Source organism: Panthera uncia (assembly GCF_023721935.1).
Source record: "Panthera uncia isolate 11264 chromosome E2 unlocalized genomic scaffold, Puncia_PCG_1.0 HiC_scaffold_20, whole genome shotgun sequence".
Classification (NCBI taxonomy): domain Eukaryota; kingdom Metazoa; phylum Chordata; class Mammalia; order Carnivora; family Felidae; genus Panthera; species Panthera uncia.
The window spans coordinates 21,840,548-21,860,766 of record NW_026057589.1 but is presented as its reverse complement, the minus strand read 5'-3'; the positions used below and the strand labels follow the sequence as shown (position 1 = coordinate 21,860,766).

Below are 20,219 nucleotides of genomic sequence, written 5' to 3'. Positions count from 1 at the left end.
CGGTTTCAGGCTGGAGGGGCGGAAACTTCTCTCACAGTCTATCTTTATCCCCGCTCCATCTACCATTATAGGTCAAGGCCTTGCCAGGCACCCTCAATAAACGCTTATTAAGTAGCTTACGCAGATAAGCTGCTTTAGAGGAGACTTTCTGCGTGGTTGGCTGTGGAAACGGCGAGTCCTGCCAAGGGAAGTTGGGCGTCTTCCACCAAAAATAAAGAAACGAGTACAAAGGCTTCATTGGGTGGGTAACCGAGCATCTAAGGTGCCTTTGTGTGCGTTTGCTCTTTGAAAATGACCCTCTGGGGGTACCGGGAACATATGTGTTCAGAACACATCTGCTACAGGACCCTGGAGGCCCCAGGGTGAACGAGCAGCTGTAACAACAGGTGACCAGGGTTCACGAGGGGTCCCCGTACAGTAAGACTGGAGAAGCAGGTGCACTGCCTGTGTCAATCAGGGAAGCCTCCCTGGAGGAGGTGGGACGCCAGAGCTGTGTCTCCAGGAAGGAGAAGGTATGTGCCAGGTCGGACCCCACGCAAGGTAGGGAGTGCCACCACACCTGCCCACTACTTCTCCGAGGGGTAAAGGGCCCGTTGGCCGAGCATCATGTGTCGGCGGCTGGCGGGAAGGAGCTCCCGTCCCTCTCTCTGCTTCCTCCCGGCAAACCGCCACAGAAGGAGTCTGTCGCTGTTACAGCTGGGGAAACTGAGGCATAAAGAAAGAAAGCCAGCGGTACGCCAGAGCACGCACCGCCAGTGACAGCACAGATGCCCCCCCCCCCCCCCCCCCCAGCCCAGGCGGCTGTGGCTTGGGCCCCTGGCGCCCCTCTCGGACGTGCTCTGAGAACAGCCCTGTGATGAGATCAGGTTTCCGCAAAGAACAGCGGGAGAGCCAAGAGGCCAAGAGCGTCCCTCCCTCACACTCCCCAAATCAGCCCTCGGGATCCGATGGGGGACTCACCCCTGCTGGGGTGACTGGAGTGCGGCCACAGGCCCTGCCTGCCAGGGACACGGGGAAGGCCGGACGGGCCCGAGTGCCAGCCCCCGCCCGCTTTCTCGTACCGCCGTGACCCCCGCTTTCAGGCAGGGAGACTGAGGCTCAGGGAGGGGAGGCAGCCTGCCCAGGGTCCCACTGCTGGAATGCGGCGAGCGGGCTATTCTCAAAGCCGGTGTGCGGGGCTCGTGAGTGCAGGACTCCGAGCGGGGACACCCAGGGGGGTTTCCCTAAAGACAAGGGTGCGGAGCCCCGAAGACAGAGAAGAGGGACGGGCCAGCGGGAAAAAGCGCAGTTTGCAGCCTTTCTCTCTCCTGGGCTCATGACCACACGGTCCTCACAGCTCCAGGCACAAGTGTGTTCTCTGCTTCCTGTTCTCGCCCCGAGGCTGCATCTCCCTCCTCAGGGGCCACCTGCTCAGGAGGCTGTCATCCCCGGCCCCGCCGGATGACAGCCAATGCCCCCACTGTAAGCCCCGTGGCATCAGCTATTCCCCTGGGAAGAAACACACACACACACACACACACACACACACACACACACACACACACACCACTGCTCGTGGCAATGACCCCGCTGGACCTCCGTCCGGCCAGGTCTGCATGTCGTATCCCGGATGGGAGCAGAAAGGCGCTCCCGGGGGTCACGACCCACCTCGGTAACACAAGTTGTTCCTGCAGCCGCCTCCGTAGCTGGGCGGGCACTCAGAGCAGGGCCGGCCGGTTTTGTAGGGGGCTTCTCCAATCCAGTTCCCCCTGCGGACAGACCAGAAACACCATCGGGGGGGGGGCCCGCCACCCCAGGGCCTGGGGCGCCCCCCTCTCCCCTCCCCCAGGCTGTCCGGGGGAGGAAGGAGGGCGTAGGCTTCCGGGCAGCTGCAAAGAGTCTAGAAAATTCTAGAAGAATCCCAGTCGTGTTCTGTCACGTCAGTGTGTCAGATCATGTGACACATGTGACAGATCATGAACACGGAATATTAAAAATAAAGGTCTCTCAATTATTAAAAAAAAAAAAAAAAAAAGACTAGCGTGTACCATACAGACGTTTTTCCTTTTGGGGAAAAAACAACAGAAAAAAACCCAGCCGGAACCAAAAACAGGCAGCACTTTTCCCTGCTAAGATCTTCTGGCGGATTTTTTTTTTTACGCCAACAGCCAAATGGAATTATCCCTCACCCGCCACCTGCCACCGGGCCGGGGTTGGGGGGGGGTGTCCCACCATCGTGGGCCCATCACTGGTCTTTGTCAGGCCTGCGCCTCCCCCCCAGCGATGACCTAATCGGCCGGCCCTCATGCCTGCGGGCTGCTGAGACGCGGCCGGCACGGGCGTGCCAGATGCTTTCACCCAGAGTGGCTATTTTCTTCCCGACCTTCGCGATGCTGCCCCCCGCCCCCCGCCCCATGCCGCCTCCTCGCGGCCACTCCCGGCCCAAACCAAATAAGTGAGGTCATTTGTATTGCATTCGGTCACGGGGCAAGCACGCGCCAAGGGCACACCGTGTGCGCGGCTCGGTGCGAGGGTGGCGGCCAGCCCCGTGGCCAGCGTGCAAACCGCGGGCTCTCCGCTGGGAAGGTCGTGCTCTGAGATTCGGCACGTATGTGAGGGGCAAAGGGGGTGAATGAGTGAAGGGACCAGTGGCACGCCGACGGTATCAGCATGGCGTGAGGAAGAAGGGGGCTGCCGCACAGAGGTGCCACGCGGTCCTTCCCAGCAGGGGAAGCGTAAAAATGCGAAAACCAGGTGTAGCGTGACTTCGTTTGCTAGAATGCTGTCCGCTGCGTATTTTTAGAGAAGAAAAAAACCAGGGTATTGCCGTGGCACACCCCACTGGTTGGCCGGTCAACAGCTATTCCCACTTCCGATTTGCTCGGACGGTCCCAGATGACCGGCCAAGCCAGTTAGGGCAATTTCACTGGTTAAAGCCAACTGGGGAAATCTTGCGCCCCCCTCGTCTGTGAGTGGCCCGGTTCTGGCCAATGACGTGAGAAAGTGGGCCGGGGGTGAGGAACGCCTAAGAGAAAGCCCTTTTCTACCATTCTCTTCCCTTTAGTTTGGGGGGATGTGATGGCTGGTGCTCTGCAGCCATCTTGGAACCAAGAGGCTAGGACAGCACAGCCGGGAGACAGAAAGAGCTTGAGTCTTCGCCGATACTGCGGCGCTTTTCAGCTACACCGGATGCACCGATCGCTAGGTGTGTCGTTATGTGAACTCGTGAAGAGACTTCACCACTCAAGCCGATTTTAGCTGGGTCCTCCATGGCCGGCGAGCGCATCCCAGCCCTTCCAGCCACGTCACGCGTTCTTACTTTGGAGAGTAATTGCACACGAGGTAGACCGCGTTCTCCCAAACGTCTCCCCACACGTTCATCCTCTGGCAGGTGTTCACAGCACAGCCGACCTTGTTGGTGGCGGCCCAGACTATCTGAAAAGAGGACAGTCGTGTGTCAGAGTTAAGGATGAGCCAACACGACGTGACCTCGATCTACAGGCTGCTGGTGCTAAAGGGGTATGATGTGGAGCGGGGAAGGACCAGATTTTTCTTCCCCCAACCCCCTGAAGATCCCTCAGCTTCCGTACTCGGGTCACAAACACCAGCCCGGCCCGCCGGCAACACCTGGAGTTAACGCCACGTCAAAGAAAACAGTTGCGGCAACGACAGCGCAGAGTCTCCCGGCTGGGTGGCCGTCCTGCGCGGCCAGGTGAGTGAAGGGGTTCGGGGGGGGCGCCGGGCTGAGGGGGCAGCCGGCGCCTGGAGCGTTACCTGCGTGTAGTGGGTACACATGGGCCCGGAGCACCTCTCCGGGCACCAGGGGTCGCACTCGTGGGGGTAGGGGTACGTGTAGTGCTTCACCTCGTCGTACCAGGACTGCACGTGGAAGCCGGGAGAACGGTACCTGCGGGGGCAGACCAGCCTGTCACGTCCCGGCCCCCGCACCCCCAGCAGACAGAGCGCCACCACGCACGGGCAGGCGGGAGGAGGGGAGGCTCCGGGCAAAGGGCCGCAGATCCCGCCCGGCGCCTGTATCACTGCCGAGAACCCCAACGTGCAAGGGCTGCCCTCGCAAGGGTACCCCCGGGGTCCCCCTGGGCGCCAGGAGAGTCCCTGGGGGGCCCACATGCCACCTATGTGTGCAGGAAACGTCCGTCCGGCCCCCAGCGAGCCATTCTTTACGTTACAATCAAGTGTACCATTTGGGAAAACATACGTGGCCCCTGAGCCCCACATGTCCCAGATGCCGCTTAAAACACAGGTTGACGGGGCGCCGGGGTGGCTCAGCCGGTTAAGCCTCCGACTTCGGCCAGGGGTCATGATCTCACAGTTCGTGAGTTCGGGCCCCGCGTCGGGCTCTGGGGCTGACGGCTCGGAGCCTGGAGCCTGCTTCCCGTTCTGTGTCTCCCTCGTTCTCTGCCCCTCCCCCGCACATGCTCGCACTCTTTGTCAAAAATAAATAAACTTAAAAAATAAAAATTAAAAAAGTAAAGCAACAACACAAGTTGATTTCAGGCGCCGAGTCCGTTTAAGGTCAGGGCAGAGAACAACAGTGGGTAACTGTACGGGTAAGGCCCAGATAGGACCTCCGCAGCGGCGGGGAAGGTCTGAAAGCCGGGAGATGGCTGGCTCTGGGTGGGGCGCGGGTCCCTGACACCCCCAAACAAGAGCCCGGAGGCTCTCGTTTCCACGCGGTCACGGCTGGCCGCACTCCTGCCGGGGACCCCGGGAGTCAGATACGAGGCGGAAAAGGAATTCAAGACGCAGGAACCGGCAGGTAGAGCTCTGCAGTCACGTGGGCAGACCCTTTGGGGAACTTCCTGTTTAGGGTTTTATCACCCGAGCCCTCCTTTGCCCCCGGGGGGAGGGCACGCCTGTCCCCACCCGGTCATCACCCTTGCTGGCCACTGCTCCGTCCGCTGGGTTGGCATCATTTTCTCCTGACCGGGAGAGAAAATAAACTGGATGCAAATGCCCAGTCACCGTCACCAGCAACTGTAAACAAAGCGGGTTCGATAAAGAGGAAAGGCAAGAGGGGTCTGGCCGCGTCCACGAGCGCCGCGGTGAGCGGGCAGTTGGAGGTCTTGGAACACTGTCAGAACCCACAGCGAATGGTGGCGGTCAGCGACGTGGCCGGGGAAACGGCCTCTCTCCCGAGGGCCCGCGTAGGAAAAGACGCCCGCGGCCACACAGCCACGGAGCGAAGGGACACTCTGGCCCGCCCGTTTCCCCGGAGCGCCACGGCCGGGCTGCCGCGGGGTCCCGGAGAACGAGGGGCTCTTTGGGAAGGCAGGTGGGCACGATGCACCCAGGAGGGGCGAGACCTTTGCGCCCTCTGCACTGTCACACCTCCCAGGGGGCCTGATGCAGCTGCGGCGGAGGCTAGGTCCCAGGATGGAGGGGCTCACTTTGGGCCTGTCCGCTGGGCGGCCCGAAGGCAGCCTTTGCGACGACAGCCGGGACGGCTACGGAAGAGAAAACCTGCCTGACGTCGTCTGAGGAGGGAGGAAAAAGGATGAAAAGCTGTCCTGGCCACCGCCTCGACTGTGTAAAAATATGCCGGCCCACAGCCAGATGCTACGCCAGAGTCAAGTGCGGCGGCTGAGCCGGGGCCGTGGGATGAAGGGCTTCCTGCCTGTCGACATTGTCTTTTCGTGCGATCGGAGGACGGATTTTATCAAAAGCAGAATTCACCCAAGGACAAAAAAAAAGTGTGAATTCGCTTCCGTGAAGTCACGTGTCTGGGCCCCTCGTGACGCCTGCTCGGATTCTGTCCCAGGAGAGCACGTGGCCTAAGGGAAGGGTACTGCTCGTGGCCACGCTGAACGCGAGAGCCGGGAGCCATCTGGGCTGCAAGTCGGGCCAACCCCGACCCGTCCTTCGAGGGGACGCTTCAAGTCCAGTCCAACTTGTCAACGGTAGAGGCAAAACCCAAGGGGGCCCTGAGCCCCTGGCTGGCTCTGGGTCCGGGCCTGGAGGACTTGGGGACACAGCACATCGTCCGGCTGGGCAGCGGGTCTGCGCTGGCCCAGAAGACACGTTCCCCGCCCCCCCACCCCCGCCCCGTCCTCTAAGGAAACCAGCCGTCAGCCGGGCAGGGGCTCGGCCGTGCGCCCAGCTGACCCTGGGGAGGCCAGGGGCGACAGGTAACAGACCACTGTCAAGAGCCTCCTCCAGGCAAGGGGGCCTTGGCCGTGAGAGCCGGCCTGCCCCGGACGAGGAGGGGAGGAGGAGGGCAGCTGCTCGCGAGGCGGAGCCTGGCTGGCCCTGGAGAATGAGCAGGACTCAGACATCCGAGGGCGGAGAAGACACTCTGGCCCGTCCCTGCAAGCAACGTCCCCGCGTTCCCAGCTCACCCAGCCGGCTCCCTCAGGAATCCTTTCAAGGACACGGAACGGAAGAGCCCGGCTCCAGAAAGCCCGAGCCCAGCGATCGGCGTCCGGACCGCCGAGCAGGCTGGACGTGACAATGGACCGTGGCGGCCAGTTCACAAGTGAGGGCGGGACCGCGGCGGCTCTTACCTGCCCCAGTGGACGGCCAGGTTCTGCCCAAGGGACACCAGCAGACCGGTGGGCCCGTGCTCCCAGATGCACTCGTGAGCCCACGCCGCGGCCGACCTCTCCAGCTCCTCGTCCCAGGTCTGCAGGGGGAGGGGGCACGGGGGAGGCCAGAGTCAGGCACGGTGTCAGGACCGAGCCTGCGGCGACACCCCCACTTGGGCCCCAGGTGGAGCCGCGGGCCGGGGCTCAGCCCCTTGGACACCGCATTCTGTGCACACGTCGGACGGTTCCTGAGCCAGCAAGGGGAGAGCAGCAGGTCAGCCAGGAGCCCAGAGAAGCCGGGCCTCCAGCCGTCCTCACAGCTCCCGCCCGGGCTCGGACTTGCCGGGGACGCCGGGCAAGCCCGTGGCACGGCCTCCCGGCCTCTGCCAACTGCCGTTGGCCTCGTCCCCGCCATCGGGCAGATACAGCGGCCTGCGGGGCAGGCAGGGGCTGTCCCCTCTCTGCAGAGCCCCAGCCCCTGGCACACAGTAGGTGATCACTGAAAGACCGTCGGCCAGAGCCCCAGGACGTGGCCGGGAACGCGAGGCTGCGGGACCCCGGTACGGAACCCCCGCCAAGCTGAGCGCCTCCCCGGCCTCCCGCCCTGCCACCTCTTTCCAGCCTCAGTGACACAGAGTCCCGAACAGCCAGGGGCATTCAGACGTCAGACTCCTCTGTTGCCGACAGCACCCTGCCTTTAGTGCCCACCGAGCGCTGTGCCGCTTCTGCCTGGGGTCCTTCTCCAACGCCCAGGCACGGCCCGAAGGGGGACGGGAGCTGACATCGCAGAGGCCACACGCAGTCAACAGGGGACGGGCCTGCCTTCGGGCGGGTGACCTGCCTGCTGATGCCCTTTCCTTAGCAGATCTGAGCCCCCACTCCCGCCATGAGACGCCCCCCGTAGCGTACCATGATGTCTGGATTTACGGGTCACCCCCCCCCCCCAAACACACTACGGAACCAACGTGGTGACTCCTTCTCCAAGCAGTGGACCACCCAATGCTCCGGGAAGGAACAGACACCATGCGCCGGGTGGGGGGGACACAGTGGGGACGGGTGGCAGCTCGCACCGAGACCTCTCTGGAAGCGGCCGGCCGGCTAAGGTCCTTCCCGGAGCCCAGGGGGGCAGGGCAGAGCCTGTGCAGGCGCGGACCCCGCCCTGAGGGGTTTCTCAGAAGCTTCTCAGAAGCTCGCTGTTTATTCTGAGCAGCGTGAACCCTGTGTGCCTTTGGTCCGGGGCCATAACATCTTCTACAACTCAGCGGGGAGGCGTGCGGGGAGGGCGAGGCCATGCCTGGCAGACCTCGGGGGTCAAAGGCGTCTGAAATTCTGGCTGCAGACAGGCAGACTCCACACGTGGTCTGCACCAGGCCGCGGCCAAACGGGGACCCAGCCCTCCCCGCCCCTGCATCCGAGGCCTCCTCCCGGGGCCTGCCCTTCACCTCCCAACCGCCCCTCGGCTCCGGCCGTGCCCGGCACGTAGCAGGGCCTCAGAACGATGCTTCCCGAACAGAGGGGCGCAGGGCTGGCAGTCAAGACTGTGACCGTGTGCGACACCCTCTACTGCTCAGTGCCCCCCTGCCACGGCGGTGTCGCAGGCCACGACTGTCGCCCCGGCATGACGCACGCGTGCCTGGGTGAACGCAGGCAGGGCGGGCCCGGCCCCCCACTCACTCCAGCCCTCACGGGTCCCCTCCAGTCCCCACCTTGCCCCTCACCCCCCGCTCAGCCTGTGCTTTCCCAGCTGAAGACGAGCCCCGCCGACCAGTCCACGTCTCGCCGAAGGAAGGACACAGGTGAATACTCTTTACCCCCCAAAGGGGTGACTGGCGGAAGAAAGACGGAAAGAACAGAGCCGTGAGGGCACCGGGGAGAGTGTTCGTGTTGCGTGAACCTGGGTGTGGGGCCCCGCGCCGCCCCTTGCTGGCTGTGTGACCGTGGACGAGTGGCTTCACCTCTCTGTGCCTCTGTTTCCCCATCTCGTAGGGGGGCTGGTGGTGCCTGCTGGTATAGGATTTGGGGGGAGGCTGAACGAGCAGGCATCCAGCCGCCAGGTGAGGTGCGAGGTGGCTCTCAGTAAACACTACAGGAGCATTAAGGAAATTCACTTTCTCAGGCACCTACCCTGCCCCCGCCCGGGGCAGTGCACTTGCCAGGGAACAGTATCAGCACCATTTTCTTATTTGATTGTCACCAGTAGCCCTTGGGGTAGGTTTGATTTTCCCATTGCTGCAGACAAAAAAACAAAAAACAAAACAAAACAAAAAAAAAACAACCTTGATGCTAAGAGAGGTTAGGTAACTTGCCTAAGGTCACACAGCAGGAAGTTACAACTTTACCAGCCCAGCTTTAACTGGCGTCCAAGGTTGGGGATGGGGGGTCTCACACTTGCTCTGCACACTGTCACCAAGTGCCAGTCCTGCTCCACTAAAGTAATAATAGCTACTAAATTGATAACAGCAACGATACGTTAACACATATTTAGTACTCGTGCATCATCTCATTGACTCTTCTCAACCACCCTAGGAAAAGGGGACTTTTACTGTCCCCGTGGTGCAGGCCAGGAAACGTTCACACAGAGAGGCTAACTAATCTGCCTGAAGTCACACAGCTACCAAGCCAGGAAGGCTGGCTCCGGAGCCTGTCCACTTATAAAACCTCAAAAGAGGGTGCCTGAACTCTTTGGAGATTGAAAATCCACCTTCCGGGGCACCTGGTTGGCTCAGTCGGTTAAGCATCGGACTCTGGATCTCGGCTCAGGTCAAGGTCTCACAGTTCGTGAGCCCCGCGTCAGGCTCTGTGCTGACAGCATGGAGCCTGCTTGGGGTTCTCTCCTCCCCCGATCCCATCTCTGCCCCTCCCCCCAACCCGCTCTCTCTCTCTCTCTCTCTCTCTCTCTCTCTCAAAATAAATAAATAAACTTAAAAACAAAACCACCTTTCAATGCTGAGGCTGTTTCAAGGGACCGCAGCTCAAAGCCCCGGCAGGCAGGGCTGAGCCAGAAGCTAGATTTTCAAGACGTTTTCTCGAATTATTGCCACTTGCTTGTGTGGAAGCAGGATGCACAGAGGGGCAGCACCGGGGAGAGACTGGGACTCGTGCCTCCTTCCCTGCCTCGTGGCCCTGCTCAAAGGTGGCCCCGACCACACCCGTGAAGGCTCAGCTTCCCTGAAAGGCCGTGTAGACCCAAGGACCCAGACCCCAGCTCCAATCCTGAAGTCATGCGAGTAAACAAACACGAAAACACGCAGGCCCGTTCCAGGCTGCACTGGGACCCTCCCTGCTGCGTAGCTAAGCCCTGCTCACTTGTGCTGAATCTCCCACAAGGCCCCTGGGCAAGCACGGGGCAGTGACGAAAAGACCAGCATAAACCTAGCCTATTCCCAAAAGGAGGCAGGAAGCAGACGGGATCCCGGGGGTTTGGGGCTCAGTCAAGCTTCAGGCCAAGGAAAATTCTCTGCTCCCTGGCGGGCACCACACAGGGCCCTGGGGTGGGGAGGGGCACGGGAGGAAGACGGACCTATCCAGAGAGGTAGAGAGTGTCCCTTCCCCACAGGGACCAAGGCCAAACCACCAGGTCCTGGGAAGGATGGGGGAAGAGTCCACACCCAAAGCCACAAAGAAATCCGCTCTAATTCTCGACGGCTTTAACCCTAAAAAGGTCTGCATCAGCTGTCTCATACATCGGCATTTTGAAAGGGTGCCCACTCTTCCTCCTAAGATTAGCACAAACCCCGGGGCGCCCGGGCGGCTCAGCCGTTCAAGTGTCCGACTGTTGGCTTTGGCTCAGCTCGTGACCTCAGTTTGTGAGTTCGAGCCCTGTGTCGGCCTCCGTGCCGACGGCGTGGAGTCTGCTTGGGATTCTCTCTCTCCCTCTTTCTCTCTGCCCCTCCTTGGCTCACTCCCTCTCTCTCTCAAAACAAAACAAAGATTAGCACAACCCCTTCCGAGTAAATGCCTGGGTGGTTTTCTTGAGGGAAGACAGAAATGGTTTCGTAACAAACTCCCAGAGGACAGCCGTGCTCGGGGGTGCTCTGCCCACACGGCTAGCCTTTCATGTGCCCTCTAGCCAGGGATGGGCCACCTCGGGAGGGCACAGACGGTGACGATGAGGGGTCTGCAGGCACGCGGGATGATCCCTGACCACGAGGGCCTCCTACATCACGGCACAAGGCACCATGAAAAGGGACGGTGAAGTCCAGGGGAGGGAGACGAGCCAGGTACTGAGCGACGGTTGCTTACGACGGGATAAGGCATGAGGTGGGGACCAGACTCCTGGGGGACAGAGGGCCTGCAGCATCTTCGGGGGACCCCGAATGGCCTCTCAGGACAGAGGAGCTCCTGATCAGAGGCCCCGAGTGCCAGGCCTGAGCACGTGGGCTCCACCCTGGGCACACAGGGGCCTGGAGGCTTCTGGGCAGGAGACAAACCTCGTGAAAGTCAGAAAGGTAAAAGGAAGCAGGGTTCAGGACGGGCCAGCGGGGGCCACATGGGAGGTGAAAAGCCCCAGGGCTAGTTGAGGTGTCAGGGGACAGGCACAGAGGATGGAAAATGCTGGAGAGGCCGTGGATGCCGGCAGGGGCCGTGCGGGTGCCAGGGTTTAAACGGAGTGCGGAGAGGTGGCTTTGAGCCTGGGTCCCGCAGTCGGTTCTGCCACGACCAGCTCTGACCTGGGGCCTCAGTTTCCTACTCTGTGAAATGGGAGGACAGCAGCAGCTACTTGATGGGGCTGGGGCGACCGGAAGCGGTGCGGGCAGGAATGGAGAGGCGGGCGGGCGGGCGGGCAGGCAGGGCTGGAGGCACGGACTTTGGAGAGCCGGCTAACCTTCTACTCCTCCGTGTCGGATTTCCCCAGGGTCACGGGGACCGTCCACTGTCCCCCGTCTGCCAGCCCCTCACCAACAGACACCCCATCCCTCACGGACTCGGCCCCCCGCTGCTGCTCCGACAGAGCAGGGTGGCCCGAGACGGGCCGGGGACCAAGCTGCGGCGTGACACCAGTGACCAGGGCCCCGGGGTGAGCACCTGTGGCCCGCGCTTTACGTGACGTCATCACGCCGTCCCAGAGCCGTGAGAGGAGGGACTCTCGAAGTGGAGGCCGAGGCTCCCACTGGCTGGGGACACATCACGGCCACACGCAAGGAGGCAGTGGAGCTGGGACTGGGCTCACCAAAGCCCAGCCCTTAGACGGCCTCGAGGACGGGCCAGCGGGGAGCCACGGGCGGGACCCGGGCCGGGCTGCTTCACGGGGAACTCACGAGCGCAGTCTGGGTGCGAAGAACGGAGGCGGGGGGTGGGGGGGGGGCTCTCTCGCCAGGAGACCCCGAGCCTGTCCCCGCCCCCGCCCTCGGGACAAGAGCAGGTGCAGCCCAGGCCCCCCCGCGGGAGCGCGGCGCTTACCATGTACTCCATGTTGGAGGCCGGGGGGTGCACCTGGCCCCGCAGCTTGTTGTGAAGCATGAGGATCTCCTCCTTGTCCGACCTGGGAATGGCCCTCCGGACCCGGGAGTGGGGCTCGTCCTGCTGGTATTTACCGAGCAGCTCCTTCAAGTGGGTGACGTTGGGCAGGAGGAAGCCCTGGGCCCCGCAGACCAGCAGCAGCAGCCCCAAGGGCACGACGCCGTTCAGGACGCAGCTCATGGCGCCAGGCAGGCCGCGGGCACCGGGGCGACGAGGCGGGCTGGGCTCCCGAGGCGGTGCTGGGGCGCGAGAGCTCTGAAGGGAAGCGGAGGGCGACAGGGACATCAGTCAGTATGAGACCGGCGACAGCGCGGGCTCGAACGGGGCAGAGAGCGGGACGGCCATCGCTCGCCCCACCCTGCAGACGTGAAAACCGAGGCTCGCGGAGGCTCAGTAGCCAAGGATCCCCGCCCCCCCACAGACCGTGATCGTCGTCCTGGCTTGTCGTCCGGTCCGAGAGGACAAGGCAGGGCTGGAGGGTGTGTGTTTGCTCACCGGGCAGAGTCGGTCAGTGACCGGGACCTTTACTGGGCATCTATCTCTGCGCCAGACGCCGGGACGCAAAGATGGAGAGGACCCTGTGCGTCGCCTCAGGGAGCTCCCACTCGGGCTGGGGACAGAGGCGAGGAAACCCACAGTCGCCCCCGGCGGGGCGGACAGCATGAGGGACGCCGACCCGCCCCGGGCCCCGAGAGGCTCCGCCCTTGCCTCAAACCTCCTCTGGTCTCCCCCGACATGAGCAGTAACCAGTTCTCACCCATCGGGTTGGCTGGGTCTGCCAGGGGCACGACGCAGGGGGCAGGGAGGGACGGGAGGCACAGCCTGGAACCCAGGAGCCATGGGAACGGGGCAGTTCCCACTCTGACCCTGGAAACTCTCCAGGGTCCTGACCGAGCCTTGCTGCAGACAGAAATAGCCGCCATCCGGCAGGGAGGCCCGGCTCTCTCTGGATCTTTCCCTCCCAGGGAGTTCCCTCTGGGGCAGAGCCCCGGAGACCGGATGGCACGTCAGTCCAGTAACGTAGACCCCCGGGGTCCCGACCTCTCTCCCGGGTTAGTGGCGTCACCATATATGAACATTTCCCAGCTGCAGAAGGCCGGCTGACAGACATGCCAAGATGCTGACCCTGAACTGCCATCGAAGACGGAGTGAGAGCAGAGACTGACGTCACAGAGCGCCCACCGGGCATCACGACCGCACCGGGTCTGTGCGCCCCGGCAGCTCGAGGGCCAGGGCGCCCCCGCAGGCATGAGGCGTGAATTGCTCGTATGAATCAACCGTGACTCGCCCGAAGCCCCGGGTAGGGTCAAATCACCTGGGGGCCCCACTCAAATGACTCCCACACGGGACAGGTAAACACACCGTGGGGCACTGGGCCCCAGGATCACACAGCAGGGCAAAAGGAACGACCCAGGGCCGTGTGAGCGTCAGCATAAACAAATCCCAAATACGATGTTGGGTTAGATAAGTAAGTTGTAGCGGGGCGCCTGGGTGGCTCAGTCGGTGGAGCGTCCGACTTTGGCTCAGGTCAGGATCTCACGGTTCATGACCTCAACCCCTGCATCAGGCTCTGCGCTGACAGCTCGCAGCCCGGAGCCCGCTTCGCATTCGGTGTCTCCCTCTCTCTCTGCCCCTCCCCTGCTGACACTCTATCTCTCAAAAATAAATACACGTTAAAGAAAAAGAAAAAAAAAAAGAAGGGGGCCTCCTGTGCCCAGAGCTCATAGGCTGGTCCTTCTCTGCCTGGCCCCCATGAGAATCCATGCCTGGGAGACGCAGACCTGCCCCAGGTTGGGCCACTCACAGCACCTCGTGGGCAGCAGGCCCAGGGCACTGTTGGTTCTGAAGGTGTTTGGGCCTTGCCGGAGCTCGGGGGGCCTGGGGGGCCTGGGGGTCCCCACTGGGGATGGGCAAGGCCCGGGTCCTGATGCTCCAGCAAAGCCTGTGCTGCAGGGGAACCACAGGGACAGCAGGGCTGTGGCGCTGTCCCCAGACCCACAGGCTGAGGCCCCCAGCACCTCAGAGTGTGGCTGTGCTTGGAGGCAGGGCTTTAAAGAGGTCGTGAAGTTAAGACGAGGTCACTAGGCGGACCCTGACCCAATCTGACTGCTGTCATCGTAAGAGAAGGAATGAGGAAGCAGACAGCCACGGAGAGAGGCCTCGGGAGAAACCCACCAGGCCCACACCGGGGCCTCGGACCCCGAGCCTCCAGAACGCGAGAACTGTTGTTGGAGCCGCTGGCCGGTGAGGCCTGGTCACGGCCGCTGTGGCAACCTCGCACGTGTGCACCAGGCAATAAATGGATGAAGGGGATTCCGTTCCTGATTTCCCGCCGGCCGCTGCACGGAAGGAGGCAAGGGGGGCACGGTAAATCAGGAGGCCGAGCCCCACTTCCCGGGGCCCGTGCGCGGCATCCGGCCTCCGCGGCCCCAACAGCTCAAATCACAACGGGAGGGCCGCGACGCTCCCTCTCCCACCCACAATCAAAAAATTAAACCGGTTTTTCAAACGAGACACATGCGCTGTCCAAGGCTGCTTGCGGCTTCCCGGTGACAGGCGCGCTCCCCGACCGACCCAGGAGGCTGACGCTGATGAGACCTACCTCTCGACGACTTGTCTTACCCACCCGACGAGCCAGGGGGTTGGGCTCTACTGCACCCATTTCACAGGGGAGGAGACTGAGGCCTCTGCGGTTTCAGGAAGTACCCAAAGTCATACAACAGAGGAGCAGACACCGTGGGCTTGGGACACAGCCTTTCCCTTGCCCTGCCCTGCCTCCCCGAGGGTGGGCTTCCTGGAGGAGTTTCCGGCCCCACCCTGCCAGGGACAGGCCCCACGACAGCCCAGCCTCAACTCACAACCCTCTTTCCACTGGCCTCTGGGTCTGACGGTGGTTCCTGGCCATGAGAAGGCGCCCATGTGTCACTCCCCAGGGGACTAAAACCTTTACATCACAGTGACCCTTCACCAAAATGCACCTCCAGCACCAGCTCTGGTGGCCAGCCAAGCCCCATCTGCCAATGTGCCCTTGACGGCCCCGTGCCAAGCTGACCTCCGACCCCCTGGCACGGACAGATGCTCTCTGATCCGGACCCCTGATTCTCCTGGGGTTGCTAAGGGCAAACCTTGTTTCTAGAAAAGTTCTGTTCCATTCTGTCATCCCTGGCCTGTTCCCACGGCTTGAGCCACGCGTTGGGGACGGCTGCCCAGCCCAGCAGAAGCACCCTCCGGAAGCTACGGCTCTCCCTTGCCGCAGTCGCAGAACCAAGCCCGTGAGGGTACGAGTAAGAGTGGCACCGAGGTCTCATGAGAACATACCGGATGTCAGGCCAGCGGGGAGGCGGGGAGGGAGACGGACGGCAAGACCCCAGCCTGGCAGAGGGAAGTCGCAGGGATCAAATTCCCACAACACTGCCCGGAGCTCTTAAATGCATCTGGAGTCCGTCAGGGAGGTGGCGGTTTCCCACCCCCCTTTAACAGCAAGCAAAACCGAGTCCGGGAGACCCTGCCGGGTGTCTGTGAGGCAGCCAGTTAGGGAGGGAGCCAAGCCGTGACAACCAGCTTTCTGAAAGCTTGGGGGAACTTCCTTTTTTTTCCCTTAATGTTTTTATTTATTTTTGAGAGAGACAGAGGGCGAGTGGGGGAGGAGCAGAGAGAGAGGGGGAGACACAGAATCCGAAGCGGGCTCCAGGCTCAGAGCCGTCAGCCCAGAGCCCCACTTGGGGCTCGAACTCGCGAACCGCGAGATCGTGACCGCAGCTGAAGTCAGAAGCGCCCCGCCCCGCCTGGCCCAGGCCCAACACACGGCTGCGGCCGCGGTAGGGGCCCTGAAACCCACACGCCACCCCGCCAGGGCTCTGTGCACCTGTCGGGGATCAGCAGACCCTTGTGTTCCCGACCCAGCAACGGGGTGCCCTCACGGTCACCTCCCGGGCAAGGCCGCCCCCCCCCAAACCCGCCTCTCGGGAGCCAGTGAGAGAAAGAGGGTTTGCTCCGGATTCCGTGCGTCACCCTCGGGCGCTGCCTCCGCCGTGTTTGGGAAAGCCTGCCAGGAAGATGAATCTCCGCGCTGGGCTTGTCAGCAGTCAGCCGCGAGAGGCGCCAAGCTCTTCCCTCCTGCACATGCTGTTCCCACAACTCATCCCAAGGCCCCGACCCGCCCCCCCCCCCCCCCGCCCCGCCTGGCCCAGGCCAGGCACATTCACGTCTGCCCTTTCGGTAAAGACTCAGCTGAGGGGTCACTGCTGAATCACACACCCCGGGACCCGTCGGGCTCATTCGCCGCTGAGCCGCCGACATCAGACAGGTCGGTGCTCCATAAATATTTGTGGAGTGAATGTGTGGGTCTCCTCCTCCCAACGAGATCAGAAGAGCCGTATAAGGACTCCGCGTGGCGCTGGCTTCTCGGTCGTCCCCCGCAGCCCGGGCATGTAGCTTCTCGGGGCCCCAGAGGCCACGTCCACGGGGCAGAGGGGAACGACGGGGCTTGTCTGACATTGGCGAGTCAGCGGTGAGCAAGCCGGACAGGTCTGCGGACGTGCTGACTCGCCAGGAGGCTTCCAGAAGGCGGCGGCCTCTCACCTGAGTGCTCGCTGATGAGCAGGGCTTCACCCCCCTGGCCTGGTTGGGGCCATGGGACGAGCCGTGTGCTGAGCAACGAACGAGACAACGAACCTGAGCGCCTCGTACGCGTTCCCTATCATCATGACGACGATGATGCTCAATGTGCCACAGAGCATCGCTTGGGGAAGTTTCTAGAAGGATGGGATTAATAATGGGGAATGGAGTAAGACTGTTCTCTCTTCGTGACTTCACTGCACTATTTCAAAGCCCCGCCTCTGCCTTGACGCGCGAAACCTGATTTTGGAAAACTGCATTACGTGTGTGATGCTTGTGGGGGTCAAAAACTCTCCCCCGAGTTTGAAACACGCTTTACTCAGTACGTGCCTTGAGCCGTGGCCACTTTCTCCCGGCTTTCTAGGTAAGCAGGTTCCAAGCCATCACGAGCCAGGTCTGGAGCCTGGCTGGCTCAGTCGGTAGAGCCCGCGACCCTTGATCCTGGGGTCATGAGTTCGGGCCCCCGGCTGGGTGTGGAGCCTACTTCAAACTTTTAAAAATTAAAATGAGCCCAGTCTGGGGCATTAATGTTGACTATCTGGCCGGGAACTGCCTGTACATAGGTACACGGTCATTCCCATTGACAACGACCCAGTCACGTTGCCCGGACTGCCACGAAGCTCCACCCCCTTCCAGGGCCCAGCCTTCGCTGAGTTAAGAAGCGGCGGGAGCCCTAGACCTCATCACCCCGTGTGGTCGTGTTGTGCCTGCTCGTACCATTTGCCTCTCCAGCTGGACCGTGTGCTTCTTGAGGGCTGGAACCAGCGTGTGTGGATAAATGTCTAACAACCAACATTCAAAAAAAAAAAAAAAAAAAATTCAGGGGCGCCTGGGGGCTCCGTTGGTTGAGCGTCCGACTTCGGCTCAGGTCACGATCTCGCGGTCTGTGGGTTCAAGCCCCGCGTCGGGCTCTGTGCTGACGGCTCGGAGCCTGGATCCCGCTTCGAATTCTCTGTCTCCCTCCCTCTCTGCCCCTCCCCCATTCATGCTCTGTCCCTACCCCCCCCCTCAAAAATAAACATCAAAAAACATTTTCTTAGAATTCACCCTGATAAGTAGTGTTTGCCAGTTCCCTTGGTATAAACATTCCCACTGTGGCCAATTTCAAGCAGCCCGTGTGAGGTCACTGAACATGGGATTTCTGGAAAGTCTCAAGCTAGCACAGCATCACGTGGTCTTTCCATCAAAGAAACGGGACAGATACTAAGAACCTCACGGGCAGAGGGAACAGGGATGTGCAGTAAAGATTAGCCTCGTTTTCAATAGGACTCATTTAACTGTAAGTTTACGTAATTTGATGTTTGACGATGGCTGTGTTTAACTGGCTCACGACCTTTCTGGAAACTTAACAAAACGTCACGAGCCGGTTCCAGCATGATGCCGGCTGGCGCTGAGCCTCGTTCCCCCTCACACCCCAGCGGGTCTTAACTGTCCCACCAACAGTTATCCCAAGTACCGCAGCCAACAGCTGGGGGGCGCGCACGGGGCGGCGCAGGGTGGCGGGTCCCCCACTCCCCGTACTCCCCAGGCCGATGGGATCACCGCGGTCGTCGGCCCCGTCTGATGTGCGAGGGGCCGGAGGCTCCAACACGAGCAACTTGCTTCGCAGTCAACACAGAACGTCCGTCGCGCCCTGGTCTCTGGCCCACCCTGGCCGTGGGGGCGGCTCTCCCGCCCGGCAGGGCACCTCTAGCCTCCGGCCCGTGCCAGCCGGACTCACTCAGTGACATACCGGCCCAACGGGACAGCAGCTAACCCGACAGGCCCGGGGGGCCCCAGGCTCTGCTCTTTCTCAGAAGCACAAAGAACTCAAAATGTGACTAAGGCCAAGGGCAGATCCCAGTCATACCCACAAACCACCCAAAATTCTAGGAATGGAGCGGGGGCTGGGAGTGGGGAGGAGGGATGCCCCGGCGTGTCTGGGGCAAATCCCAGAACTGGCCAGAACCTCCAGGGAAGAGCGTCTGGGTGAGTACCAGACACCCCGGGCCGTGGAGGGGGGAAAGCGGGGGGGGGGGGGGGGGCTCGTCCTCTGCAGGATCCAGTCAGTTTTTCTTAAACTCTTCTCCACAGGATCAGGGCTGGACACAGCGGGAGCAGGCCCGTGCCGTCCCCTGCAGCCGCCCTGCCCCCAGCCCTGGGCTGTCCACAACCCAGGGGCCAACAGGATCCTACAAGAAACCCCATTCCATCTTTTTAACACTATGCCGAGAACACACAAAATCCTGGGCAAAGAGAGAACTCATTTTGCAAAAAGGAACTAAAAATCAGTTGTGTTCAATGTCAACCAAGAGCCATTTTAAAGCGAGTAGACAATAAAATGCTATATTCTCAAAATCCCCTGTCCTTGACTCCTGGGGCCCCTCGTCTGCCTTCTTGTACACACGCGAATATTTAGCAAAGCCTCAGATAAACGGCAGGGAACCTCCGGCCCCCAAGGACAAGCAGGCAAGGACCGCCCGAGGGCAGTGTGGAAAAGCGTGGACGTGGGGTGAGACCCAGGTTCGAATGGTGACTCCACCCTGCAGAGCCCCGTGCTGCCCAAAAGGTCCCTCAACCTCTGAGTCTCGATTCCTCGGGGGGACAATGAGGCCCTGAATTTCTCCCAGGGAGAGAGGATAGAGGGTAAGAAGAGGAGAAAAATAGTGGCTCCAGGGGTATCTACCGACCGTGTCTTTCCTTTCTCCTCCCGGGTGAATTCAGGCATCTCAGATCATTTCTGCTGCAGGCTACGGGGCACCTGCCCAGCCTCCTGCCCGACATACACGATTCACTGCTGTCGGGTGACATCTGTGAGGGCGAGTCACAGCCCCCGGCTCTGGACCAAGCTCAAAGACACCGGGCACGAGAATCTTACAGCAGCAGGCTGTGGAATCTCCACACTGCCCTGCGGATGAAAGGCCCAGGGCAGGCCCTCAGGTGGCCACAGAGTCCTTGGGATAGTCGAGGCACACAAGGCAGTCTGCCCTCGAGAACCGGAGAAGACACCACAACAGACAAATAAGAAAGGCGTGAGGACACAGCTTGGAGAATGGGGATGGTAACGTTCGGCACAGGAGGGGACGGGGCCACTCTGGCTGCGGTGGACGACAAGGTCCCGCTGAACTCTCAAGACAAGGGAACGCCACACAGCAGGGACCACAGGGACAAAGCCTCAGCGACGGTCACCGTCTCGGCATGACCGAGGACAGGCACAAAGCCCGCGGAGCTGGGGGGAAACGGGGGTCGCGGAGCGGTGCTGTTTACGTCAAGTTCAAAACCAGGCAAGACCAACCTAAGGCATCAGAAGTCCGGAAACGGTGGCCCCTGGGGGCGGGGCCGTGGGAGGGGCCTGGGGCTGGTCAGGCTGTGCCCTGGGGCGGGCGGCGAGCCCAAGCACTCTGGGAAAAGTCTCCCCCACCCAGCACAGCCCACGAAGGGGTGTGCATTCCTCTCTGCTATGTGAAACTTTAAGGAAACTTTTTTTTTTTTAAGTTTGAAATCGCTCTGGCTTCTGTTTGAAGAATGGATCAAGGGAAGCCTGAGAGGCAGCTGCCCCCGGGGCAGGGCGGGGTGGGGGGGTGGGGGGGAGGTTGCAGGGCAGGGGCCGCTCCAGGGCCTGGCCTCTGACAGCCCTTC

At 61.6% G+C, this 20,219-nt stretch overlaps 1 protein-coding gene across 1 annotated transcript in view; it reads right to left on the bottom strand.

The window, feature by feature from the left end:
- The window catches only part of CRISPLD2 (cysteine rich secretory protein LCCL domain containing 2), a 58,990-nt gene that overhangs the window by 32,687 nt on the left and 6,084 nt on the right, over positions 1–20,219 (bottom strand). The window contains exons 2-6 of the mRNA XM_049622687.1: positions 11,925–12,239; positions 6,504–6,622; positions 3,754–3,886; positions 3,299–3,414; positions 1,648–1,748 (exon numbers count right to left, since the gene is read on the bottom strand). Coding sequence (XP_049478644.1) covers positions 1,648–1,748; positions 3,299–3,414; positions 3,754–3,886; positions 6,504–6,622; positions 11,925–12,164 — 709 coding nt within the window. The 5' untranslated portion in view covers positions 12,165–12,239. The remainder of the gene's footprint in view (positions 1–1,647; positions 1,749–3,298; positions 3,415–3,753; positions 3,887–6,503; positions 6,623–11,924; positions 12,240–20,219) is intronic.